This window comes from Drosophila montana, unplaced genomic scaffold (assembly GCF_035044405.1).
Source record: "Drosophila montana isolate Dmon_TW-CO22-7 unplaced genomic scaffold, ASM3504440v1 contig_779_1, whole genome shotgun sequence".
Classification (NCBI taxonomy): Eukaryota; Metazoa; Arthropoda; class Insecta; order Diptera; family Drosophilidae; genus Drosophila; species Drosophila montana.
The window spans coordinates 745,252-762,834 of record NW_026999075.1 but is presented as its reverse complement, the minus strand read 5'-3'; the positions used below and the strand labels follow the sequence as shown (position 1 = coordinate 762,834).

Below are 17,583 nucleotides of genomic sequence, written 5' to 3'. Positions count from 1 at the left end.
TGATTTGAATTTTTGTCAAAATTTTGATTGATTTGAATTATTAAATGACTTGATATATCTGATATATCTCCAACACTTGATTTAACAAATTTAGTAGCATAAACTGACTAAACTCGCAAGTGACAAGATTTATTTTGATTCCTACTCTAACAATCTTTTCAAATCGGTCATTTTTGTAAAATAATAAAAGGTAGAGGGATTTAATCTTTGAGAACCTAGTATTATTTGTTAGAACTATGAGCACACATTTTAACAACCAAGTTCCCTCCATTTGGTAACAGTTGCGAGCGTGTCTAAAGTAAAGCCTAGAAAATATGCCTCAGATAAATAAATATTTGATTTAAATATAGCTCATAAAATCTCAAGAATTACGGCTACAATTGACACAGAATTTGTTAATAAAAAACATATAACTGTAGGTCATAATAATGAGAAACTCATATTTGTTTATTTATCATTGCCAATCTCAAGCTATATGCTTCAAATTGAAAACCCCTAGATAACGTATTCTTTAGCAAATTTCGATTAAGGCTCAATGTACAGGGTAACTCACTGTCGAGCACTTGCAATTGAAATTCCTATTAACTTGTTGACTTTAGCCGCGGTTAGAAACGTGTTTGACATTTTTCACTCTGTTTATCTCTGTCGCAAATGTGCTGTAAAATTGTCAGCACCTGAACGATCAGTCAGCTGAAATTCCAGGCCCAACCCTTTCCAACACTAAACGTAGTCCGTTTCCAATTGGAACTTTGTTGTTGTTGATGTAGTTGCTGCTCTTGTTGTCTGGCTATGTGATAAAGGCGTCGACATATTTGAGCGCCTTATTCACTTCATTCAGCAGACGAAAATAAAACGATTTGGCAACACTGTGGAAAAAACTCGAACTGCATTTTAGTAAACATCATTAACAACATGCTGCATGGCTCCCCAACACGCTGCCGATACCCCGGCCCGCCATGTGCCAGCGGCAACACGAACAGCCGCAGACAAGCAGCGAACATTGACGACGACGTCGACGTCAGCAGCAGCAGCAACATCGACGGCAGCAGCTGCAGCTGTGTGCATTTTTCTACACCCACTTTAGACTGCGGCGGCTGCCTACACAAATAGCCGCAGCCGCGGTCGACGTCAACTATGCAGCGCTGTCTGCTTGCTTTATGTTTTTTGTTTTTCTTTTTTGTTGTTGTTTCTCGCTTCGTCGTCGCTGTCGTTGGAGCAGTGCTGTCAGTACGCTGCAAACTCTGCCCAAGTTCGGTACGGAAATCGAAGCGCGAGACACCCACAGTGAAATTTCTATACGGGATTACAGCAGCAGCAGCAAAGCAAGAGCCACAAATACAAAGACAACGAAAACAACAGCAACTTCAAAAATTCTTGTCATTCAAGCTGGCTTTAATAGTTAATTCATAACTCGCGTTGGATTCGCGTTCGTGACTCGAGTCTTGCAATTCAATCAATCAATCAATCGCCGATCGAACGATGATTGGCCATTTTCAGCCGTTTCAATTGTCTCTAATGTCAAAGCGCTAAGTGCCTGAACTGACACAGCCACACACACAGAGCCACAATAAGATTTTTGAGTCTGTGTTGCGACTAACGTTTCCAAGGTTTTGGGCGCGCTCCAGTTTCGCACTTACTTCCCGTTTCACATTGTGCGTCTCTGGCCAGGTCTGTGTGGGTCCGGTCATGCTCCAAGCACTGCTGGCTGCTGGCCATGACAATTGTTTGCATTTGGCTTAGATCTAAGTACTAGGTGATCACATAACAAGCACACATACACACACGGACGAATAGTCGGGCAAACACACTCGCGCGTGTTTTTTTTTATCATGTTTCTCAAGCCCAAGAGCTTTGAGCAAACGCTGCGCGGCGGCATTGTGCCTGCCGTGCCCGCGGCGCCGGGCTCCGGTCTAAATCCATCCTTTCATCGAGGCTGCACGGGCAAGGCTCACGCCTGCGGCACGAACAAGTCGCAAAAAAACGCGGCCACGCCCACTAAATCAAAGGCCACACCGAAGGCGCAGCGCAAGAACAGCATTAGCTCGGAGACGATCAGTGAAAGCGGCTCGGAGAACTCCAGCAGCTGGCCATCAACAACAACAGCGGCTGTCACGCCCACGCCGGCAACTGATCCGCCGCCACCCAAGCCACCGCGACTGGCGGCCAGCAGGCAAGGAGCCAAGGAGGCAACTCCAATAGCTGCTGCCAGCCTCGAGCGCAACTCCATACGTTCGCGCAGCTTTCGCCAGAATGGCAAGATTAACACAACAGCAACTGTTGCAGCAACTGCAGCAGCAGCAGCAACAACAACAACTGGAGCAGCAACGACAACATCGATACGTCCGCCCTGGAACAGCTCCGCGATAGCTGCATCCAAATACGTGGCAGCAGCGCCACCTTCACCCGTACCCAATCTACGCAGTTCTTATCGACGACGTCGCGATGCCCAAAACGCGGCCCAGCAATGGCCGGCCATCTGGGCCAACTCGCTGGCCTGCAACTACAAAAACTATGATGCAAGCGTCAGGCAAAAGGTGCGCATAATATAATTACACACGACTACAAAAACCAAACACCAAATGCTTATAGGCAATGTTTTCTTGCACATTGGCTGACATAAAGAAACTTGGAAGACTAACAAAATACTTTAAGAATTGCAAGTTTTATGTCTAAATAGAAGGTCATTCCCCCAAAATTCTATCTATGAAATCGGTTTAATGAAACCGTCTGCAAGTATTTGAAAAGTTGTTAGTAATATCCAATTCTCTTTTCATTTTAATTTATTTGTAATTAACTATTGGTTCCGGCTGTTATATATTGTATAAATTGTATACAATGAAAAATTCTCCAATCGATTTTCCGAAACTCAGAAACTAGATTCTGTGGACAATTATGTACATCTTAATGGAAGCTAATATAGGTTTCTACAAATACCCTTATCATTTACTTTATTTCTTTAATGATTTACGTACTACCAGAAAAAATTTATATGTTTTTGGGATCGTTGTTTCGCAATTCCCTGCTTAAATATTTCATTCAGAAAACAAACAATTTATGTGTATTCCCATCTACATTTATGTATCCAAAAATATTCTTTAGCGTTCCGTTGATCATATTCAGTAAAGAGATAATCATTAAAGGTTATTAATTGAAGCTTTCATAACACATAGTTTTCCAGACTTCTTAATTGATATATAAGATGATAAAAATTCTAAATTTTTAGCTTACAAATAAAAGTTTAATTGTTCTCTCTCATATGTACTTTTGCACTCTCTCCTTGACCGCATTTCATATTATTTTACCCTAACTATTGTATTATCTTTAAATTTTCGGTAGAAAAAACCTAGCCTAACTGTCTGGCCTAAATACTTTTGTTTAGTTATATATTAATGCATTTGTCAACTTTGGGTGTGTGGCTCACGCTTAAGGCGTGGCTGGATTTCTAGCAAACCTTATATTAATATCGAGTCATAGCCATTTGCTGGTTATTTAAAGTTGAAGTTTTTTCAGTATTAAATATTGCAGTTATAGTAAAATATTGTAATGTGTTTCACTCGATTAAGAGTTGATTAAAAATAAAATCCTATTTCTCATCTATGTCGTTTAGTGTAGGAAAAAACTTTCTAGCCTCTTATGACTGGATCGATGAATGGACCGATAGATCGTCGGACCGTGACCCAATGTACGATTTAGTTGTTAGTTATTTTATTATGCTCAGACTGTTGGACAAACGAACTGCGATTGGATTAGGAACAGGGAATGGGCCTGGGACTGGGACTGGGACCGGGACGGTGCGTGGGCAAATGCTCGGCTCATAATTTACGATATGGTCGTCTTGTCGCTGCATTTATGGTTTTATGGCTCACTACGCCGACGATGGCCGCGCTGCCCTGCCGAGCGGAAGTATTCATTTACGCTGCCCGCTTTGTTGTTGTCTCTCTGTTGGGCTCCAACTTGGACAGTTGCACGCCGCAAAATAAACGATAGTTTTAGATATGAAATCTTAACAATGAGTTGCGTTTCGTTTCGGTAAACCTTAGCATGAACTTAATTGGCGGCCTGCCCTCTGTTCTGCCTCTGTTCTTTTTTTTCGCGCTCTATGCTCTTTGTCTCATATCTCGCGATGCCCTATACATGTTAATTAGTTGGGCCTGTCTGCGCATTCCTTGTCTAATTTGTATATTTCATCAACTTAAACGGTGGCGGGTTCATTGAACCACAACTGCCTCAGCAATCGATGACTGCAGCTATTGATTGACAGTGGACAGACGCTTGCCAGTTCATGTTGTTTATAAAACTATATATGTGAATGATTGTGTATACAAATATGTGCGGTGCTTGTGATTTGTTTTAACTAAAATTATTATTGGATGGAGTTGTGAAAAGACTTTAAATCACACTCAAGTTTAATATATAAGAGTCCCTCATAATTGTGGGTTCAAGGTTTCATAGGTAGCGATTCGCTCAAAATCAATATTATTCATACGAAAAAAAAGTTAAATTCACATTTTGTATATTTGTGTATGTAAATATGTGTGTATGTTATCTTGTATGAAGCGGATAGTTTATTTTACCCTGCGCTGCAATTTCAAATAAGTACTGGTAAGTGTTGCCCTCCTATGTGATTCTCATGAATTCAAGTAAAGCTCACAGGTGTTAACTTTTTAATATTACATATGACTTAACAGTTTGTGTTGCTCATTTAAAAATGTTAATTTTCGTATACTATATGTATGTATGTACTATATGTATGTGGGAGCGGGTATGCATATTTAAAAAAATATATTTTTAAAGACTGCCCTACTAACGGGCCATGAAAAATGGAGTAAATATCTACAATTTCCGTTGTTTTCTATACTATTATATTTTCAACATTTGTTGATTGCCCCACATGCTACATAATTCAGCCAAACAATTTTAGTTCTGGACATGAATGAATCTCGACATTTGTTTCCTGTAAACAACTTATAAATCGGTATATACTTCTAGTAGTGCGTGCACAAATTGTCGATCCATTAACAGCGCATAACCGAAAATGGCTCTAATTACGGGCTATTGAACCTTGCACAATATTTTCATAATTACGCCACAAAGTACGAATGCAACAACAACTACAGACAGCTATAAGTTAATGCAAAGAGTTGAATTTCCGACACAGGGCGGTAAGAGAGGGGCGTGGCGTGTGCTGAGGAGATGCAGCAGATGCATAGATAGGAGCACACAAAATGTAAACTGCGTCGGCAGCAACGAGTAAATGCCATTTATAGCTCCAAATGTGAACTGAACGTGTTGGCAGCGCCGACGAACGCTGATGGCGACGTTGGCGAGTTGCATAACGCAGCCGCGCATCCACGTCGACAGCCACATCCACACCAAGGCAGCAGCCGCGCCGCAATATTATCCACAGAGCATGTCTAGCCCACTACCATTTGCATGGGAATGAGACTCGGACTGGGAATGGGCATGGGTATGGGCATGGGCATGGGCATGGGCATGGGCATGGGCATGGGCATGGGGAAAGGGGCTGGCACTGGCAATGGGCCTCACTCTCTATGGGCTGGTAGTCGCGTCTGGGCAGCTAATTAGGATTTAGAAATATCGTCAAATTTAGAAATGCACAAAAATAAAACCAAAATCCACGAAAAACTGACGACGCGTGGAGGTGAACTGAGCTGAAGTACCATAATAAATGGAATAAATGCGTGAAAATGTGTGCACACAAAAAAAAAAAAGAAAAACAAAAGGAAAGAAAAAAAACCGTACACAAAATATCACTTGAAGTTGCGCCGCCAAACCAAAATGTTGACCTCAATTTTGTTTGATTTTTATCTAATATTCATATTTTGCAGAGCCGGCACGAGAATGGTACAGGCAGCATTGGCAAGAGCGCCAGCGATGTGGATATAACCGATGATGCCTCGCAGCCGGAACGAGTGTGGTTGGTGCATCGTGGTGGCTTCACCGCTGCGCTGCGTCTGCCGCCCAATATTGGCATGCCGCACGAGGAGCATAAGCTTAGCGTGCGACTGCTGCACAATGGCGAACAATTGACCGTTGATGAGGATGACATCGAGAAGCAGAACAACGCCGCATTGGATCTGGCCGAAGACATCTGTGAGCTGAAGTATTTAAACGAGGCGTCGGTGCTGCACTGCCTCCGGCAGCGTTATGCCAGCAATCTCATACACACCAAGGCGGGGCCCACGCTGCTTGTGGTCAATCCAATGGCACCGCTGTCGCTCTACTCCGAGAAGGTAAAACTGAGACTGGTCTGGTTTATTGGCCTGTACTGGTTTGATTTGATTTGTTTCGGTTTATTTATCATGTCTGCTTGCTTGTAGGTTGTATCCATGTTTCGCGGCTGCAAAACGGAGGACATGCCACCCCACGTCTACTCGCTGGCCCAGACCGCCTACAGGAGTTTGGTTGAAACGCGACGCGATCAAAGTCTAATATTCATGGGTCGTTCTGGTTCTGGCAAGACCACAAGCTTTAAGCATGCGCTCAACTACTTGGCGTTGGCTGCTGGTATGTCTAGACATTGTTGTTGTTGTTACTGTTGTTGTCACAGCAGATATTGCTGCTGTGGGTTGGCCAGTTTGTGCCACACCAAAATCCAATCTTGCGTTCGATTAGCTCATTTGCATTTTCTGTTAAAACGCAGCTGCAATTTGTCAAGCCATTTCGCATTGTTCTATCAGTGTAAAATGGAATAATTTAGAAATATTATGACGTACGTGCCATATATGGCCAAGTCGAAACCAAGACTTATCAAATCCATCATGAGTTGTCTATTGGGCTACATTTGTAGCTCATGTATTTGATTTTTCCCTTCTCTTAAGAGCTTTGAAGCAAATTAAGATTTGTTAAGATTAATATTTTTTTAATTTTTCATTATTGACATAAGGGAGCCCTCATAAAAAAGAAATAAATATTGGTCTAGAATTAAACAAGGAAATTTCGCTGTATTCGTAAAAGGTAACATTAGAACAAGTACAAGAGAGAAAATGACTTCTTCTTGAATTTAAAATAATTCCTAGTTAAAGCTCTTCTGATCGTTATGTTATGTTCTGTATCTGGAAGAATAAACATTATTTGAATATTAATTTACATTAAAATAGATTATTCTCAATGTCTGTGACACGTTTTATTTACTCCACTAACTATTATTTACTTTCCCTAACTGTACAGGTGCATACAATAATTTTATCAATGCGGAAAAAGTGAGTGCCCTGTGCACAATTCTGGAGGCCTTTGGCAATACGAGAACATGTCTCAATACGAATGCGACGCGTATGACGCAGCTGCTCAGCTTGGATTTCGATCAGACCGGGCAAATAGCATCTGCTTCGTTACAGGTAAGCCGAGTGTGTTCACATCTCAACTGGACTGTATTGATCATGCTTCAAAATGGCTTCAGGTTCTGCTGCCGGAGCGTCAACGTGCGGGACGCCGGCTGTCGCACGAGCACAGCTTTCATATTATGACGCGACTGTTGGCGGGTGCCGCAGGGCTGCTGCAGAAGGAACTGCATTTGGAGAACATTTCATCTGAAGACAGTCATCCGTTTATATCGCTCTCTCAGCGTCTGGAGGATCGCCATCGGGCAGCGAATGACTTTTTGCGTACGGTGCAGGCATTCGAGACACTTAACATTGATGCAAAAGCCGTGCGGGGAATTTGGAGCATACTGGCAGCCATTTATCATCTGGGCATTGCGGGCATTACAAGAATGGGCACCGGCTCAACGGCACGAACTCAGTTTGCCAATCCGACAGCAGCGCGCAAGGCGGCTAGCCTGTTGGGAGTCCATCTGGAGGATTTATCGGCAGCTGCTTTTGGTCTGACACAGCCCAATGCAACGGGCGGCAGTTTGAGTCCCTCCAAGTCGCCTACCTCAGATGGCGGTCAAGAATGGGCCTGGGAATGCCTTGAAGCGCTCGTCATTGGCCTCTACTCGGAGGCACTAGCCGCTGTGGTAGCTCTGATTAATCGCCAGATCTGCACATCAGCACATACTATTGCTTCGATTATGCTGATCGATACGCCGGGCTTCCAGAATCCAGCCAGCTGTGGTCAGCAGCTGGGCGCCACGCTAGCCGATCTGCGTCACAATTATCTGCAGGAACGCCTGCAAATGCTTTTCCATCACACAACATTGGTAGCGCCACGTGATCGCTATGCCCAAGAGCTGGTGGAGATCGAAATGGATCATGCTTCCGAATGCCATCCGGGTCCGCTTATATCTCTGATTGACAAGGCCCCACAGAATCATGTGGTCCGCTCGTCACAACGGGATCTGCGCGAGCACGATCGTCGTGGCTTGTTGTGGTAGGAATTGTGACTAGTTTTACTATCTATCTCATATTGATCAATATTAATGTTCCACTTGCAGGCTATTGGACGAGGAGGCCATCTATCCCAACTCGAATGACGACACATTCCTAGAGCGTTTGTTCTCGCATTACGGCGATCGTGAGCATCACACGTTGTTGCGCAAATGTGCCGGACAGCGTCAATTTGTGTTGCATCATCTGCAGGGCACCAACCCGGTGCTGTACGCCGTCGATGGCTGGGTGCGACACAGCCGCGAGCATCCTGGCATACGAAATGCGGTGTCGCTGCTGCAGGACAGCAGTCGCGAGGAGATCAATCGTCTGTACATTGGCTCATTGACGCGCGGCTCCGGTGCCATGGTCTTTTGCGGTTCCTTCGCGGGTCTGGAAGGCACACAGTCATTGCGTCGTGTTTCCAGCATACGCCGATCCTTCACTACGGCGGGTGTGAAACGCAATTCAATTATGCTGCAGGTGAAGTTCACCGTGGACGGCATCATCGACACGTTACGTCGCACAGGCACCCACTTTGTGCACTGCTATCTGCTGCAGCACAATGCGGGCAAGCATACCAAGTATACGGTGAATGGCTCACCCAGCTCGGCACTGGGTCAAGCAGCTACCGAGGAGGAATTGGTCAATGTGCCACTGTTAAGGAGTCAGGTGAGACAACGACAAGGGATCAATTCTCCAAATGTGTGCTGAGGTTTTACTCCATTTGCTTTCAGCTACGTGGCTCGCAAGTCTTGGAGGCGGCTCGCTTGCATCGTTTGGGCTTTCCCGAATCTGTGCCATTGCTGGAGTTTGTGCGTCGCTTTGGTCTGTTAGCCGGCGATCTGGCGAACAACAAAGATATCAGCGTAGAGCAAATACTCGCCGTCAATGAAATGGACGTTGCCAGCTATCGTATCGGACCAAGTCAGGTGAGTTGAATATTCATTAAAGTATATACCGAAATTTTAGAATTGGCTAATAAACTGGTTTCTGCAAATAAGACTCCAACTAAGAAATCCAGCTGAGCTTATTCATTCAATAAGTTCGACATTATAAAACATAATTCTTTTATGTTTATTGTGTGATATATTTGCAGAGCATATATATTGTATTTTATTGTATGTAAACGCCAAAGAATAAAGGCTGTGTGTATAAAAAGAATGGGTTTCCTGACAAATTGAAATAGACTTATATAGGTTATTCGAAATTCAGTTTAAAATTGGACGCCTGTGGGAGATTCTAATCGATATTCGGAGAAAAGGCAGAGCTATCGAAAACAATTGAATAAATTTGATAAGAGAACCTATATCCAAATATAATTGGTTCGATAATTGTCGGTGGCTTCAGCTCATAATAGCTCAGATAGGCGAAAATTTTGGTCCCGATAAAATATACATTATCCTTAAGCAAATGTTACGGTACTCTAGTGACAAAAATAGGAGATCTGTGCTTTATTTTAATACATTCTTAAATTCTATTAAAAATGTAATAGAAGGAGTTTAAATTGGTCGGTTATCTGTCGACGTCTTTGTGGTGCTTATGGTCAACTTTGAAACTAACTGATTGAAAATTGCACAAGCTATTTGCGCGGCTAGCTTACAAAATTGAGATTTCCAGCCTTGCACGAAGTTTTGAAAGTATAGTTTTCTAAATATCTTAAAAAAACTCACCCAATGCAAGCAAACAATGATTAACATCAATATACTATTTCAAATAGCGCCCTTAGATACTATTAATGTAAGGGTATTTATTCCTCGATACACAGAACACAACTATTTTTGATTGCTTATTGCATATATTATTTTGATTCTTGTGTCGCTAGTCTTTAATCAATATAAGTAAAATAATAAAATAAATGATTTGTTCTTGTAATAAAGTGCAAATTTAATTACGTGTAATTTATGGCTCGACAGTCTTTCAATCGAATTAAAACCAGTCTTTACCGCACTTTTAAATGAACCGAATGAAAACTTCAAATGCAATAAAAACGATGTGTGTATATAGTATTTTCTTTGACATGTTGCAATTGTATAGCCCCAAACTGCAATTTTTTGGAATCCCAACAATGTTTTGTTTAACCGAAGCAATGGCTAACCAGTTTTTATGTTTATAAACGAAACTACATTTAAAGAAGGTTAAATAGCTCTAGGCCTAGCTCATATTGTCTTTGATACTGACTCATTTTGGTTTTTTAAATTCTGCAGTGAGTTTTCATTGTATAGCTTCAAATGAAATGCTACAGAAGTAATGGATATAATAAATATAATAAATAAAAATAAATAAATAAAAATGCATGCCACATTCTCATAACAAGCACAGATAAGTGTTTTGAAATGAGCGCATTAACATCGAATTGGAAACAAGGAAGTCATAATAAAATTTACTGGTACCATAGAATTTCGCAAATGTGCTAAATACCTACACCATAAACGTTTTTATTAATTCTTATCTAATTAAGATTAAACGTTTAAAAAATATACCGTTTTCTATATAATTAAGCTGATCGAATTACAATCGTAGAGGCTATAACAAAATTATATTGGTACTATGACTCCTACAAATGTGTTAAATACTCATACCACGTTTTATATCTACTTTTCAAAACGGTTCAAGGTAGGGCACGGATTATACCCTAATGCAGTGGGTTTTTAAAAATGCTTTTCACTATGGAAATCGTGAATATATACGTATGAATATAGACACATTTTTCTATCTACCTTTTGAATAAATTTAAAAAATATTTGTTATAAATTATTTCATTCCAAGAGTTCAGTAGGGACACCCATAAAGCGCAGTCCCATTAAAAAATTGAGGTTTCTATAAAGTAAGAACAACTAGCGGCATTTTTTAAAATAGATTTTCTTTATTTATAATAAAAGACAGGAAAATATAAACAGGAAGGCGAGTTAGTCAAAAGTTACTTTGTGAGGCCCAGGCTAGACACCTAAGTTGCACAGGATTTAACATTTCGATGGCAAGGCATCAATATTCATATGACAGCATTCCAGTTGAATGATTTTCATACAAACGTTGACCCATTTGCATTTCGAAATTTTAAAACCCCGTCTTGGTGCTAACTTTCGGCTCAAAAGGAAGCTTCTGTTAAAATTTCAGCCCACACCATTTAGGCTGAGCGTTAATCACCAATCAATCAGTCTGCCAGTCAGTCCGGACTTCCTCTTTTATATATAGAAAACTACACTAAGTCTATAGATTAATTTTTGGTTATTCGCCTTTGTTTTTGCCTGCATCTTATGGAAGTCTTCGAATCGCGCTTGTTTTTAGAATTGTTGACGGCTTTGGTGGTCGTATGTGAACTAGACCATCGGCAATGCCGAATGGCGGCTGCTCCAGTGTGCTTAGGTAATAGACACCCGCTTTGGGCACAGCCGGCTCACCGCCCATATATGCATCGGCGGCACAAGACACTGCATTGGCGTAGTTGTTGTCGATGTTGCAGCCACAAGTGGCTGTTAGTATGCTCTGCAGTGAGCTGCAGCGGAGCGCGCCAAAGATATTGGGCTGGCGCACAGACTCAGCAAAGTAGTAGACGGCCGCAAAATGATCACAGGCAAAGTCAAACTCGGCGGCCGTGGCATTTGGACATTGCGGCTGTCCGCGACCCCAGTTGGGAAAGATGGCGGCCTGACTGAGTTCATTGCCCTGCGGGTTGCCCAGCAGCTTTAGATCTGTGTGTATGGACTCCACATAAATGGCGTCAGTGGGTGCCAGTCGCTCTGTAGGTCCCAGCCTAAGCTGTGTGAGACCCGCTGGATCTAGCGCAAATATGGCGCCCAGGCGTGCGGGATGCAGATGTTTGCCAGTCAGGCCGGCGATGTGACTGCCCGCACTGTGGCCCACCAAATAGATCTGCTCGTAGGGCACGCCCGTGTTGTCGTGCAGAAAGCGCAGAAATTTGGCAACACTGGCTGCAATCGATTGCAGTTGCTTGGAGACACGATAGTAGTTAATGTCCATTGCCTGGCGGCTCCAGTCCATGATGATGACATTGAAGTTGCCACGCGACAAATACGCATCCTTGATGGCCGCATTGTAGCAGGTGTTGCTCTTGCCCGTCCAGCCGTGTATGGAGACTCTGTGAATATTCATATTTTGTCAAACCATTATGAGGGATCCATTCTGTTTCTCACTCAACCCACCTGACTGGCCACTTGCCATTGAAAAACGAATTCTTTAGCATATTCACATCGCCCGGACGCAGCAGCTGGCGCTCTTGCGGATTCAACGGCGTATAGAGATCATATTGCAAAAGACTGGCTTGGGATCTGGGCGTTGGCAGATTGGTCAACCTTTTCAGGCTCGTTTGGACCAAGCCCCCTAAAACGGTGCTTATTGAAATTTCGCACTTGCCGCGCTCATAAGCGAACAGCCTTTGGCCAGCGGCCACTTCTAAAACAGCAACAACAGCAACAAAAATATAACACAGATTACAGATTACACCTGAAATAAACATATCACTGGCACACTTACTTCCAGCTGGCAAAAGCAGAAACAAAACCAACAAGTGCATTTTGAAAGCAATAAATAAAATAAAATTTAATTTAATTAAATTAAATTCAAAACCGAATCAAGTTTCAAACTCGCGATAAAACGTGAATTAAAAGCCACTTAAATTCAGCACAGCTCACTAAAAAGATCTCACAGCAGCGAATTTTTCTGAGCACGACGACCGACAGCTCCGACGCGTTACAAGTTCTGAGCTAAAGTATTGCAAAATTCTAAACGGACGCTGTGTTAAATACCATTATATATAGTGTTGTATAAAGCTAATAGCACAGAGCGTGCTGAGGACGACGGCGCAATCGCATGCGCTGGACAAGGCGCCGGCCGGCCGGCCGGTCGTCTGTCAGCGATAGCTCCACAGCTCGGTCACTGTCATGACAAGCGCCCATTTAAGCTGCAAACTTGTTGAGATTGAGCAGCTGCTGCTGCTGCTGCTTCTCCGGCTGCAACAGTAGCAACAGTATGCAGTTAACAACAATTGCAGATACAACTAAGTAAGTGCAAGCAAATACTCGAGCACTTGGGCTGTCGTGTTCAATTAGCTGCCAACTGGACCCTAGCCACTTCCGTTGCTTGAGCCTAACTTATTTTAGACGGCTGTTCATTCTGACTGACGATTTCTTTTTGGCGTTGCAATCCTTAGTTTAGCAGCTTACAATTCACAGCCTAGCATTGGCATGGGTCAATAGGCTTTCTCTGGCTACGGCCAAGGGGAAATGTTGGTTCATTAGCCTGGCTAACGAAATTCATTTATGCGTTGTATAATTATATATATTAACAAGTCTATATATATATATATTTATATTTGACTTTTAAATATGTTTTATTCAGGTTTCTAGTTTTCATCGCCTTACGATTATTAACTTAAGACTTTCTTATGTAAGTTGTCCGCATATAATTGGCCAATTATCTGGCCATTTTCAAATTGTTAGGTAATTTCAGTCTGAATTTGAATCATCAGTCATGGTATCCATAACTAATTTAATTAGTGCAAACACAGGCGAAACAGTGCTTGAAATTGTACCTCGATTTCATTAACATATTCTTAATCATGTGATTAAACATGGTATATTATGAGCATAATTTTTTATTCAATGGTTAAAATCCGAGCATAAATACTTTGCCAGCCTGTCTGGCGCCTTGTTGCCTTAGCACCTTTCAAATACTATCAAGCCGCATTTGAATTTGCGCTGTGTCATGTTTCATACTCAAATTCGAGACAAGAATGCTGTTAAATGGCCAAACTAAGTAATTATGCATACAAAAACAGATCGTGAGCCAAGTCGTTGATCTTTCGCTACAACCTGCTACTAACACTTGCCACTGGGCTGCCTCGCTCAGCAGGGCTTTCGGACACATTTACGTATAAACTGTGTGAGTTTGGAGAATTGGCGTTTCATCACATGTATTTACACGTATTTAAGGTTCAGGTTCAGCAATAATTTCATATCGTTGTTTTCCAAACCATTTAGCGGATCTTTCATGTCGTAGCATAAGTGTGAGACTTGGTTTCTTTTTACGACAGCGGCATTAAAATGTTTGACTTAAACATGTGTCGCTCTTCCTCTTTACTATTGCTGTTGTTAATTTTTAAAAACATATAACAGATCGTTCAACTCGTGCGTGCCAAGACATGTGTCGGTTGAGGCTTATTACAAAGTTTATTGACAGGATTTACGTATTAAAGCAAATAATGCGTGCTTATTACGCCAGATGAAACCTGTACGGTATTGATCATATTGTTTTGTTAAGCTCCTTAAAGGCATATTGAATGTGCTCAAAAGTGGGTGTGCACTGGGCTTATAGAGTGCACATGCACCTAAAATAAACTTCACCTTAAATCGATAAAACCTTGTGCAGTTAACGAGTGTATTCAGTAGCCCAAGTGCACTGTGTCATGCCAGTCGTACAGGGTATCTACTCGCTAATCAGCAGCATGCCTCAGACTTTAACAGTGCCTTTGATATAGTCGTTTCATGATTCCAGAAAGTAAATGACGTAAAAAAGATATATGTACATCTTAGGGTAAAGAGCAGAAGGTTTATGCATTGTTTTTATTTTTCTGCTAGTTCGGATTACTCGTCATAAAACTAAAGTCCTAATTCCAAACTACAAGATTAAATGATAAGCTTTGTTCTATATCAAAAAAATAAGTAAACTAAATAAGTTTAGGTAAATATTTTTGGAGGCCCATTATAAATTCTTACCTGTTTTTAATACTAGTATTTACAATCTGATTTGCAATTTGTATATTTATTAATGTAAGTTAATGGTTCCCTTAACAGATTTTTTTAGGAGCTTTTACCCTGTTATTTATTAACTGCAAAGTATAAACAAGCGTAGTTAAACCCACAATTATTGATTCGAATCGATTTGAAATTAAAAACACAGCACGCATCACATTTTGAATGAAACTTGCTTTTAATCAAGAATAAACTTCCTATTTACGGTTTATGTTACTGGTTTTATTAGGCTGTGTTCCTGAAGCTGGAAACTTAATCAAACGTTGAACCCAATATATCACATGATAGTCTTGAAAGACCAGTTGTATTATTATATTAGTAAACAAATAATCTAAATCAAATTGAAAAGCCTAATTTGTAAGACAATAGACAATAAGTTTTAATTTTTCTGCCATTATTTATTAATTTAAATGTTATCTCAATAAACTATGGAAAATACTATACTGGCATATTCAGAAATTCTAGATGTTCTCGTTATATGAATTTAAAAAACCATAAAACAATGATTAGTTTAGTTCTGCATATAAATGTCTTATTAACGCTGTTTATTTCGAACTTAACGCTCTTAAAAATCACCAAAAATAAACTAGACGTTGAGTCATAGACATTTCCTTATTGTTGAATATTTAGCACAATTAAAAGAATATTAATATGCGACAGCTTAACACATTTGATCTAATTATAGATATTATATTTCCTTTCTTAGCTTTCACTTTCTATCATGCGTTTGTTATTATTTGGTTTGTTAAATTTCGCCCTTCTCTGCGGTTCTGAACTATCGTAAATTGATTCTAAACTGCTGGACATGTGTGTAACTCTCGATGCTTCTTAAAAGTATTACTTACTAGGGCTCTGGCATGTGCTCGGTTGGCTGATTGGTTGGTTTTTGATTTCCTGTTCTCATGCAACTGTGAATCCCTGCTAAATGCCGGTAGGTGCCTACAAAAACTGATCGTAATAAACTAACTTTTGACGTCACTTGTTGCAAGTCCACTTTTTTTTCTCTGCTTGGGTTTCTGAGATCTGTTGCGATGACGCTGACAACTTTCACGGTCAAGTTCATCTGTGAAGCTCTCGCCTCCATTGTGGTATAGAATTCCGAGCTATTGTTGTTATGGTGTGTGTCTGGCGTTGGCTTGTCGAGCTATGGGTCCAGCCTCTTGGTCTGAATATGTCTGATGCTCAGTTGGTTTCCACAAATGGAGAACGCTGCAGCGAGGCAGGCAAATTATTTCATCGACGCATAATGTGGCCGGACAAATCCAAAGCCGTGTGCTTATCGAATGGCAACGAGAGTGCCAGATTTAACAGCTGGCTTGGAGATAGCGACACCAACGGCAACGGCAACGACAACAGCCACAGCGATTATTTGCTAAACATCTTTGTGCAGCTTTGCGGCCAGAGGCATGCGGCAGACGATATTTGGCGTTTGATATTGCTAATCTATGGACTGGGCAGCAGTCTGTGGCTCATCGGACGCAGCGCACGCAGTGTACGTACCATTCCGAAACCAAATTCAATTTCAAATCCGAGTCCGAAACTGTGCCCAACCCAATCCAATCCAGCCGCATGCGTCGTTTGACTTTCACCAAAAAATGACGTTGCGTTTGTCGAGCTGCGCGACCCGCTGCAACCTGCAGACAACTCGACGATCGCAGACAACAACAACAACAACAACAGCAACAACCACATTTGTCCAATGCACATTAACATTTTTTCCATGCAAACATTTAAAGTGAAATTTCCCAGCGTTCGCTTTCATTAGAAATGAATCGCGGCTTGTGTTTCTGTGTGTGCAGCTTATATCTTGCATAATATATGGAAGCGGGTTCTGTCAATGGGGCTTAAGTCCAGTGAAAAAGGTTTTGAAATTGGCTCAAAACGAGAAAACACGAAAACTTCATTAGCGCTTTGACATGCAAGCGGCTGCCGCCCTTTTGGGCAGCAAAAGGGGCGTGGACTTAATCAATTTACGCATTAATCTAAACCGGGCCAATTGGCCCTTAAGGCTAACTTTATGTAAAGTAGTTTTCGATTAATTATGAAATAACAATAACCAGGAAGCTGCCTACATGAGTTTCTCGCAAGAGCTGCAACCCAGCTGCAATTCAGTTAATTAGTTGCAAGACGTGTTTCTTTTTTAAACCAATTCGAAATTATGTGAGACTCTTTTAAGGTACATAACTGACGTTAAGCTCTGCTCTTGATCGCCGTCGAGGTGTACGTAATTTGATAAGTGAATGCGGCGTGCAATTTTAATTAGAATAATTAATAATTGACTCCAGTTCGAGTACAGACCGTTGACATTGCAATAAGGAAGAGACACAAAGTTCTATAAATCATCCACTCGATATCGAATGTAATAATCTTTTGTAATCGCCAATCGACACTGATCATCGAAGCGCTCTTTCCATAAGATTTATTTGTTTATTATTAAAGAGATAAAGGCGTGGGAATTTGGATTTACAAAAAAAAAAGTATGTATA

At 41.4% G+C, this 17,583-nt stretch overlaps 2 protein-coding genes across 8 annotated transcripts in view; one reads left to right on the top strand and one right to left on the bottom strand.

The window, feature by feature from the left end:
- The window catches only part of Mhcl (Myosin heavy chain-like), a 38,593-nt gene that overhangs the window by 4,166 nt on the left and 16,844 nt on the right, over positions 1–17,583 (top strand). For 4 of the 6 annotated variants that reach the window (XR_010438187.1, XR_010438188.1, XM_064698632.1 and 1 more), the window contains exons 5-10: positions 5,850–6,254; positions 6,342–6,528; positions 7,192–7,358; positions 7,421–8,331; positions 8,396–8,999; positions 9,065–9,259. Coding sequence is in view for 4 of the 6 variants with exons in the window: in XM_064698632.1 (XP_064554702.1) it covers positions 5,850–6,254; positions 6,342–6,528; positions 7,192–7,358; positions 7,421–8,331; positions 8,396–8,999; positions 9,065–9,259 (2,469 nt within the window). In the remaining 2 variants the exon portion in view is untranslated. Of the gene's footprint in view, positions 1–1,814; positions 2,535–5,849; positions 6,255–6,341; positions 6,529–7,191; positions 7,359–7,420; positions 8,332–8,395; positions 9,000–9,064; positions 9,260–17,583 lie in introns of those variants that run through there. The other 2 variants (XM_064698634.1, XM_064698635.1) reach the window with 1 other exon arrangement.
- On the bottom strand, positions 11,174–13,162 carry sxe2 (sex-specific enzyme 2). Of its 2 annotated transcripts, XM_064698669.1 has the most exons (3): positions 12,822–13,155; positions 12,491–12,740; positions 11,174–12,426 (listed from the first exon to the last, which is right to left on the bottom strand). In XM_064698669.1, the coding sequence occupies exons 1-3, from the start codon at positions 12,859–12,861 to the stop codon at positions 11,583–11,585; spliced, it is 1,134 nt and encodes a 377-aa protein (XP_064554739.1). In that variant the 5' UTR covers positions 12,862–13,155; the 3' UTR covers positions 11,174–11,582. The 2 variants fall into 2 exon arrangements, with proteins under 2 accessions (XP_064554739.1, XP_064554738.1); XM_064698668.1 differs by having other exon boundaries at positions 12,491–13,162.

Excerpts from the sequence above, each read along its gene's own strand:
- sxe2 (XM_064698668.1), bottom strand. The coding sequence starts at position 12,861 with ATGCACTTGTTGGTTTTGTTTCTGCTTTTGCCAGCTGGAAGTAAGTGT. Across the intron at positions 12,427-12,490 it reads AATGGCAAGTGGCCAGTCAG|AGTCTCCATACACGGCTGGA; the intron begins GTGGGTTGAGTG and ends GAATATTCACAG.